General features: G+C 41.4%; 1 protein-coding gene across 1 annotated transcript; it reads right to left on the bottom strand.

Moving 5' to 3' along the window:
* Nucleotides 1-228: 228 nt before the first annotated feature.
* Nucleotides 229-8,658, bottom strand: Glrx2 (glutaredoxin 2). The gene is made up of 4 exons (XM_008836213.3): nt 8,482-8,658; nt 5,301-5,364; nt 1,736-1,912; nt 229-813 (listed from the first exon to the last, which is right to left on the bottom strand). Exons 1-4 carry the CDS (start codon nt 8,577-8,579, stop codon nt 679-681), a joined length of 474 nt encoding a protein of 157 aa, XP_008834435.1. The 5' UTR covers nt 8,580-8,658; the 3' UTR covers nt 229-678.
* Between the last annotated feature and the right edge of the window lie 1,362 nt (nt 8,659-10,020).

Genomic DNA, 10,020 nt, shown 5'->3' with positions numbered 1-10,020 from the left:
CTTAGTTCACAACTATACCAAAGAGAACCTTAAATTTTAGATAAATCATACATCAGTGTTCACTCCTGAAAGCCACAGAAGTGAAGCATGAACTGAATACCACAGGGAGTAAGAATTTCGAGTGCTTACCTCCTAACTCTTAGCTGTAACATTCACTCATATACAAATTCCTAAAAGAATGCATTCTCTCATCTTTTTTCTTTTATTATGGAATTTTTGCAATTTTCATACAATATTATTTGATGGTATTCGGATTCCCTCTTTAAACTTTTATCTATTTTTATTTTATATGCATATATGTAAATACACCACATGTACTCAATGCCTGCAGAGACCAGAACAGGGCATCGGATCCCGTGGAACTGGAGGTACCCACAGTTGTTAGCAGTCATGTGAGTGCTGGGAACTGAACCCAGGTCCCCTGGAATAGCAGTCAGCACTCTTAACCGCTGAGCCAGCTCTCTAGCACCTTTCCTTATCTTTTGATATAACGCCATCCCTGCAGTTTTGTATAGCATCTCCTGCTCAAGAACCAGCAAGCAGGATGCTGAGGTTTCCACAGCAATGTACTGTTCATTATTTTTAATCATCTTTATGAAGATAATTCACATACTTAACCCTCAATTAAAAGGCATTATCAGGTCTGATCATTTTAACTGATCATGGTGAAGAGCCAAATCACTCAACTTCTTTCCTCTTGCTCTTTGTCAAATAACACTGATGAACTAGTGGCAGCAATTTCCCTTCTTTATGAAGCCTGTGAGTGTCTGTTGCACCTCCAATAAAAGTTCCATTGACAAATATTCTTGGAACCTGTTGAATAAACAAAAGATAAATGAGGCCTGACCGTCCGAAGTATAAAACAGTTCTCAGAGTAAAGAAGTTCATGCTCTGGATTCTATTTTCAGTCCAATTTTGGAGGAAATGAGGAACAGTAACTTCTCCAAGATAGCAATGGTGAAGGAATTAGAATTCAAATTCAAGACAAGCTGACTCTAAAGCTCTTCCTCCTACTCACTGGTATTTTTACAAGAAAAAAAAAAGCAATTTCTAAGTATCAGTATGTTTATGTGGTTCTTTTTTACATGTTTACTAAAGGGGAATGTATACCCCAAATTTATTTCATGTACTATAAATGAGAAGAAAAGACGCAACACAGAATGTTTTTCTAACTATTCATATAATGAAAAAAAATTTCCAAAGTCCAGAACAGAAAGTTCAGGAACTGAAGACTGATCCCTGGTCCATACTGTCCAAGTAAAGAGTGGAAGAATAATCTTGCAAAGAGCTCCCAAAGGACCTTAATGATCCACAGATGAGCTCTTATGACATGGGTACATGTCACACCCAAGTCATTGTACAAGCATGTGTGCATGCACACACACACCCATACACACACACAAAGTGAACTATGCCGTTTCTTACTCTATGAATCTGGTTTCTAGATCTGCCTTTTTTTTTTTTTTTTTTAAGACAGAGTCTCCCTATAGCCCCAGCTATCCTAGAACTCACTATGTAGACCAGGCTGGCCTTGATTTCACAGAGATCTGCTGGTCTCTCTTCTGAGTGCTGGAATTAAAGGTATACACCACCATACCCAGCTAGAGCTGCCATGTCCTTATTAGTATAACATCGAGAAAGTCTGGCTTGCTTTTCTAATACAAGAATCTACCATTCTGGTGAGCCAGCAGAACCAGCTTAGCATCAGGAACAGCAGAGCTGCAGACATACTCACAGTTCTTTCTCCAGTCATTTTGTGAAGAGCATCTTGAAACTGGTTACCATATTCATGCATATCCAATTCCACAACTTTATAGTTAACATTCATATCATGGAAAATCTTTTTGGCCATTGTACAATAAGAACAGGATGTTTTTGAGAAAATCACTACACAATTGTCAGAAATTGTTTCCTGAAATTAAAAAACAAAATCACTTTCATCCAGACATTACCTTTTAGAAAGAAATCATAATTAGTGCAAAGTGTGATTTTTTTTTTTAGTGTGGAACACAACTCATTGCTCAAACTAGCTTCCTATCATCTATTATAGTATCTGTAGATTGAGGATATTTATTTCAAAAGATGGTTATTAGAAACAAAAATGTAATAAAATAGTACCTGGGAGCGTTTACAATAATGAGCAACAGTAACAATGCCAATTTGTGTAGTGTAGACAACCTATACTCAGTGTCACGAGGTCATTCTTGCCTCACCGCAGTCAGAGCATAAGTCCTTCCTAATAGCTCAACTTTGAGGATTAAGAAACTGAGGCACCGAGGAAGAAAAGTAATTTACCTATAGTCTGGTTAGTGAGCTCTGAGCCCAGGCAAATCCAGCCCGATGGTCTAGACCCTTAATCTCTATTGTTCTACTTCTCAAATATTCAAGAGGTGTTCAGAAGGAATTCACTCCTTGCTGCCAATAACTTCCAATGGCAAGGAATGTTATGTCATTTCTCCTTAAAATGCAAAGCTTTTGCTAATCCAAGTGTAGATAACTGCTTATTCTTCCTCTTCTGTTCTTTCCTTTATATCTTTGTAGAATAAAAGATGTATTAGTAAGCTATTCCTCCAGCTGGTTCTAGAAAAACTACTTCAGAAGTACATGTTCAATGTTTTAAAGATGAGGTAGAAACAAGCTTCCAAGATGACTGTGACAGCAGCCTGGTTTGCATACTGCTCTCCAGGCCTTTGCCACAATGACCACAGACTTTGCTATGTGTCCACACAGCCTGCGAAAGTTGTTTTCTCTTTGTTTCTAAATATTTGAATGTCCAAGTCCTTCACATGATTTTGAACAGACAGGCCTGGCATCCAGGCAGGTGTTCAGTGGACAAGTATGGTACCTGGTCATCTGCCTAGATGGTTCTTATATGGTAGAACAAAAACAGCAACTTCAGGATGAAGAAAAAAACAGAAAGTGCAATACCCAGAAAAAGTGCTTCAGAATTATACTCAGTCTTAGGTGTCAGAAGTGTCCTGACTCATACCCTAGATATGTGCAAGTTGATCTACTTTTATGTTCTCTCTCCCGCTTATAATATTTTAAATTCTGTCTCAGGAAGGTGAAACATAACAGCTACACTAATGATCACAAACCAGGTTGAGAGGTTCATCCCAAGCTCCTTAGCACACCCAAAGTCAGTGCTCTTCTGTCCACCATGCTGTTCAGGTTAAAAGGTGGACCGCCCAAGCCTACTGCTTAGACTCCAAGAGATAACCACACTCCGAGAGATGGGTGCAGCCATGGCACAGTAACACTACTAAGGAGATTCCAGAGTGAGCTAGGCCTCAAGATGATAATGCCAGGGTTTCCTGAAGTTCTTCATTTGCTGAACGAATCCTCTTCACTTTCTCTCAAGCTCATCTTTACTAAATATTTCATGGTGCTGCATTTGTATTTTAAAATAGGACTGTCCCTCACAGTAAGTTTCTAGCATTACTGCTATACTTGAAAGATAAACCAAATTTAACTAAAACAAGCTCAGATTTCCTACATGTTAATATGGGTATGTCTGTGTTGCTGGGGATCAAACCCCAAGGCCTCTCACATGCTAAGTATGTGCCCAAAGCAGACAAAAATTATTATGCAGAAGGTGGTAAGGAAGGAAAAAAAAAGAAAAAGATATGGTTCATAGGCTACACGGGACGAAAAATTTAAGAGGAATTCTGGAATTTTTGTTTTGAAACTGGGTTCTCAGAGTTCGACCCAAGGGAGACTAGAGTTCTCTATCCTCCTCTCTTAGGCGTCCCAAGTGCTAGGATTATAGGAAACTGACACCAAGGCCAGCTTAGGAGAAATATACTGAGGCAACTAACTAAGACTGGTGTGAAAGAAGAAAACAAGAGAATACAACCATGTACAGGTACAGTATCCCTAAGAGAATAGTCATTTATGGAGTAAATATTGCACACGAGGTTCTGTGTTAGGATAGAAAATTGTTTAACTGTTGCCCATGCCAAACTCAAATAACTGTGGGGATGGATGGCTTGACTATTAGGTATCAACAGCAGACTTGAAGTGGGAATGATTTTTTTAAAAAGTCAACCTCATGGATTCAACTTGAAGTAAAGATTTCATTAAGAATAAATCTCAGAGGCTGGAGAGATGGGTGAGCAGTTAAAAGCACTGGTGGTCTTGCAGAGGACCCATGTTCAGAAGGGTCAGTAACTCCAGTTCCAGGTTATCTGATACTCTCTTCTGGCCTCCATGGGTATTGCATGACATAGGTACACTTATACACATGCAGGCAAAATACTCATACATATAAACTAAAAGTAAGAAAAAAAAAATTTAGGACTGGAGAGATGGCTCACAGGTTAAGATCACTTACTGCTCTTGCAGAAGACCTGAGTTTGATCCCCAGCACCCACATGGGCAGCTAACAACCATCCACAACTCCAGTTCCAGGGGAAATCCAATACCCTCTTCTGACTTCCATGGTTATTGCACAACACAGGTGCATTTACACATATGCAGGCAATACACTCATACACATAAAATAAAATTTTATTTGCAGAACTGTTAGTACAGGCTTGCAATCCCGGTTACTCATGAAGCTAAGGCAGCTCTACAAGTACAGGACCAGCGTGAGTTACAGAGTGAGTTTAAGGCCAGCCTAGGCAACTTTATGAGACCCTTCCTCAAAAGAAAAAGTGAAAATAGGCATAAAGATGCAGCTCAGTAGTAGAAGTTTGCCTAGCAATGCAGGGGACACCCTAGATTCAACCTCCAGTACTGTTAAAACAAAAAAGTGGGGAAGGCCTGGAGATAAGGGCTCAGTGGATAGAAGTGCTTACTTCACAAGCAAGAGAACCTGAGTTCAGATCCCAGCACCCACATAAAAAGCCAAGTATGATCATGCAGATAGATGCCTGCACCACCACTGTAGGAAGCGGAGACCAGACTGCTGGGACTTGATAGCCACTGTCCTAGCCTCGGGCTCAGTGAGAGAGACTGACTCAAAGGAATAAGGCAAGGAATGATAGAGCAGGACATGCAACATCCTCCTCTAGCTTCTGCCAGGTATGTGCACAGGTATGTGCACAGGCATGCACACTGCACATACACATAAACTACCTCAGATGCATACACACACAAAATTAAATCATTGAATAATAAAAAACTTCATGAACTTTTGACTATCAAATGATATAGGACTTGTCACAAGGATAATTTTGCTAACAATTTTTAAAACAAATATTTTAGTATTTCATTTTCTGAACTATGTCAAATCTGGGCACAGAATAAGCATGTTAAATGTGTGAGATTACATCCCCTCCATCTCCCCTATCTCTCACTTGGATCTGCTTCACAGGAGTAGTTGCTGAGTTCCCCAAGGATGTTGATGTATTGTTTCCCATCCTAAAACAAATGAAAAAGAACAGCACCATTAATTGAGCATATATCCCATTATTTCAATTTGAAGAAAACTTTAAATATAAATGTATCCATACATACAAGAGAGGAAAAAAAGTTTTACTTATCAGTACAAAATACCACTTTACAAAATACTTGTCTGCTAAAACCAAAGGGACTTGTGTGCTTATCTTACTACCTTTTCAATATCGTTTATCTGGTAAAAATCAATTACTGTTTAAAGTCCAGCACAATTCTTATTCACAAGTAAACTCATAATCATCAAATTTCAAATATTCTGCCCTACTGAAGGCCTGATCACCAGCTATAAAATGTGTTTCCAATTCCTTCTTAGAACATGCAGAAACTACATGGATGTTCTTTGAAGCAAGGACCCTACAAAGAGTTAAAATTTTTGAGGGAAGCAGGGGTTTTTTTTAATAATCTACAGCTCCCAAATTTCCCAATCCACAAAGTAGGAACAATAATCACTTCCAGTTCAAAGGTGCTGTGAAGCCTAGGTGAGCTGGCATGCACAGAGGCAGAACTATGCCTTACACAGTAAATGCCATTAAGACTGTCAACTATTAATTCTGATTATAAGGACTCTCGTTGCCTCGGTATTTATTTTCCAAAAATCTAGCCGATGAGAGCTTGAGAAAGTAAGTTCTCACTGAGCAGCAAAATATCCACTAAAGAACTGACCAGTTCAGTGTCATCAGATCTTTCCACTTTCTTGCCCCTATTCATTCACCTTTCCTGGTCAGTCAGCATTCTCAGAGCAAATCTAACATGATGCAAACTATTAATCTCTCAAAAGTATTAGCATAATAGATGCTTCAAAGGAGAATTTCTCAAATAGCTAAAGATCAAGAGTGAGATAAATAATTTAAAATTCAAGTATTTCTTAAAATATGCTCCTTGAGGGCTATAGAAATGGCTCAATGGTTAGGAGCATTGACTGCTCTTGCCAAGAACCCGGGTTCACTTCACCAGCACCCTCATGGTCCATAACTCCAGTTCCAAGGGATCTGATGCCCTCTTCTGACCTCCACAGGCATTGTACAACACAGGTGCACTTACATGCAGGCAATAAACTCATACACATAAAATAAATACAATAAAAATTTTAAAATATATCCTTATGGGGCTGAAGAGATGGCTCAGTTGTTAAGCACACTGGCTGCCCTTGCACAGGACCAGGGTTCGATTCCCAGCACCCACATGGCAGCTAACAACCATCCATAACTCCAGTTCCAAGGGATCCAATACCCTCTACTGACCTCCACAAGCACTGCATTGCACAACATGGGTGCATACATACAGGCAATACACTATACACATAAAATTCAAAAACTGACAAATATTTTCTTCCTTGTGATTAAAGAAAACAATGTGTCCTTCCAAATAAGCAATCCATTCTTTGTGAATTTAAATTTCAAATGTTGCTAAATATAAAAGTAAGCTATTTTAATTTTTCACTTTTATTTTATATGTATGTGTGTTTTGTCTGCATTATGCAAGTGCACCATATGTATGCGATGCCCATGGGAGTTAGAAGATCAATATCCCCTGGAACTGAAGTTAAGGATGGGTGCTAGCCAACATGTGGGTGCTGGGAACCAAAGCTGGGTCTTCTGGAAAAGCTGCCAGTGCTCTTAACCACTGAGCCATCTCTGCAATCCCTTATGTTTAATTTTTAAAGGCCCCAGTTAAAGCATTTCTTAAACAATACAATATGAAATTTTAGTCCTGTTTTTACATGAATTCACTTTAAATGGTCTTTTCCAGTCCATGCTTTCCTTGGATGATCAACTTCTCTATACAGTTATTACTGAACACATCAAATAAGTTGTCACGCATCACTTTAAGTCACAACAAAGATGAGTTAGAGACAGGAATCACTGCAACTAAACATTTGTTTGCCATTACAATTTCTTGTTCCCCAATAACAAGGAAACCACTCAAAAGAGCTTGCATACTTATTTCAAGATGACAGGAGCAGGGGACATGGAGGACTGTGGCCACCTTGGGAGGAGGAGACGGCTTTGAGAAAAAAGTCTGAATTTGTGAAGGGCAAACTAGAAAACACTAGGTGCTCTTGGCCTGGAAGAGCACTGGATGGCATCTATCCAGTTTACTTGGTTTTTCAACTATGAAAACAAGTCCTCCCTTTTCATCTCAAGCTTGGCATTTAACTCACCCTCAAACCATCTCTACAGCGGTTACGTCGGAGCAGAACTTTTCTAGGAATATTTTCTTGGAAGTGAGAGGGCCAGGAGTTTCATTCTGAACCAGTTACCCCTTCCCTGTCAAAGAGAAAAAGTCTCCAAAAGGCACCCTTACCCTTCAATTTCTATTTCAGCTTTCCTATTTTTTAAAAAATGGGGGTGGGGGCATCCACGGGGTAGATAAATGCAAAATGAACATTTCACTCCAACCGTGGTAAAAAGCCAACAAGTCATGCTACATTTGTGGAACACCTATGAAGAGATGGTATAGGTGGGTAAAGCAGTATACACCCTAGACTATCTACCAGGAAACCGGAGTCTAAGAACCTGTCAAAGACTTAACACCGCTCCATTAGCACTTTCAGAAAGGAGAGGGCTTTTAGCTTGGTCTGGAAAGTTAATCCTGAACCTCTGGAATCTTGCGACACTGGCAGGCTCTCCTGGATGAGATAGAGTGGATTGCGGAAGGATGGAAGCACAGTGGCGAGACCGAGATGCGGCCACAGCAGGGCCGGCTGGGTCTGCTACCGCAGATGCGCCACCCCTGGGTATGCCAAGTAGGAAGCCAGGGCAGCACTGCTCCCGGTGCAACCAGAAGCCACATCCATGCGGCCGGTCCCGGTCCGCAAAGCCTCGGCCATTTAGATGCAATCCTCATTTCCATTTCCTGGATAGGACTGCCAAGCCTTAAAATCAACGTAAAAACTGGCTAAGGAGAGGTTGCAAAGCACCTAAAGCCTTTCAAGGATGTGCAGTTCTACACTTGGGTCACACTTGTGGTAATCACTCACTGTTCACCCAACCCAGTGATAACGACCCAGGCTCCCGGATCGGTCCACACTACCGCCTGCGCGCGCCCCCGCGCCTCCAAACCCCGAAGGTCCCGGCTCACCCCGACCCCGCAGCTCCCATCGCGCCGCGCCGCCCGCCCACGCTGCTCCGGTTCGCCAGAAGCCGCGTCCCTGCCGACGCCGCGCGGAGCCAGGACATGGCCACACGCCGGGGCAGCTGCGGACCGAGGAGCCCAGGCCCCGGCAACCGGAGCCCGCCTCCTCCCGCCGCCCCGCCCAGCCGGGCTGCCCGCGCCGCCGCCGGATCCGGACGCAGCCTCGCTCCCGCCTCCACGCGCCCCGGAGCTCCCAGCCCGCGCCTTCGCCTCCTACGCGACAGAGCGCGCACTCACCTAGCCTCCGAGTTCTCCAGAGCAGTTAGAGACGCTCAGAAAGGCTTTGGAGAGAACCAGAGGAAAAATGACAGTCTGATGATGTAGAATGGACAGGCCTAAGGGTGTTTACCTGAGGACGGGTGGCTCAGTCACAGCTTCCTGTCCGACAGGTTTGTGTGAGGTGAAAGAAGGGCCGAAAGTCATCTTAAGACTAAGTTATTAATCAAGAACCCATATAAGTCATGGGAATGTTGGGTTTTACTCTCAGAACTAAAAGAAAAAAGGTAATCCAACGTCGAATGCTCTTTCTGGAGAAAACAGGATTGTACTTTCAAGATAAAATGAAATTAGGAAACGAACGAAAAAAAAGGTAGCCCAAAGATATTTCATCATCGCTTTAACAGCCATGACAAGGACAACTCTTGACGACAAAATTGCCTAGGCCACTCAGTGATGCTAATAATAACCCTTTGTGCGCCTCTTTGTAACTTCAGGGGCTCAGCCTTTAGTCGTATTCGCTGAAGACCCTGAAAGCCTAATCGTTAAAGTCAGAGGTCAAATTATATGTCTAAAATTCTAAACAATTGTTGGAACAATCCATACCTTTATTGAGCCTTAGTGCTGAACCAAATTTAGATTCATGTTATCAAGGCACAAAATTATACTTCTGTTTATGGCTTTTCTTTTTCTACTTTTCATGGTCTGTATTTCATTAATTCATTAAAGAATGAAAGCTGCAAAAACAACTAGGTCCCAAGGACCTAGCACCCTTTTTCATAAGTCCAAATTTACCTTTAAAATTAAAGTATGCTATCTAGAATTTTAGTGTTTTTATTTTAAATAGCTACATCCGGTCATGGTGGCCCTTGCCTTCAATCCCAGAACTTGGGAGGGGGCAGGTGGATTTCTGTGACTCTGAGGCCAAGCCTGTTCTACATAGTGAGTTCCAGGCCAGCCAAGGCTACAAAGTGGAAAAAAAGAAAAAAGAAAAAAAGAAAGGAAGGAAAAAAGCTACATAGGAAAGTTACCGTATTTTTTTAAGTACAACTTTACCTCTTGTCTCAAGTTGTTTCACATAAAGAAGACCATTCTGATGTAGGGAAACAATCATGTTAAAATTAAATCTCTTTCTCTTTCTCTCTCTCTCTCCATAAGCTGGCCTCAGATTTCCCATCTCCCTCCTTCAATCTCTTAAGTGCTTGAATAGGATGCACCACCACACCTAGTTTACAATTTTAATATACTATAGATGGTATTTTCACTGGA

The sequence above is a fragment of the Nannospalax galili genome, unplaced genomic scaffold, assembly GCF_000622305.1.
Source record: "Nannospalax galili isolate Female #2095 unplaced genomic scaffold, S.galili_v1.0 scaffold1017, whole genome shotgun sequence".
Lineage (NCBI taxonomy): Eukaryota > Metazoa > Chordata > Mammalia > Rodentia > Spalacidae > Nannospalax > Nannospalax galili.
This window is presented reverse-complemented; position numbering and strand designations above follow the sequence as displayed.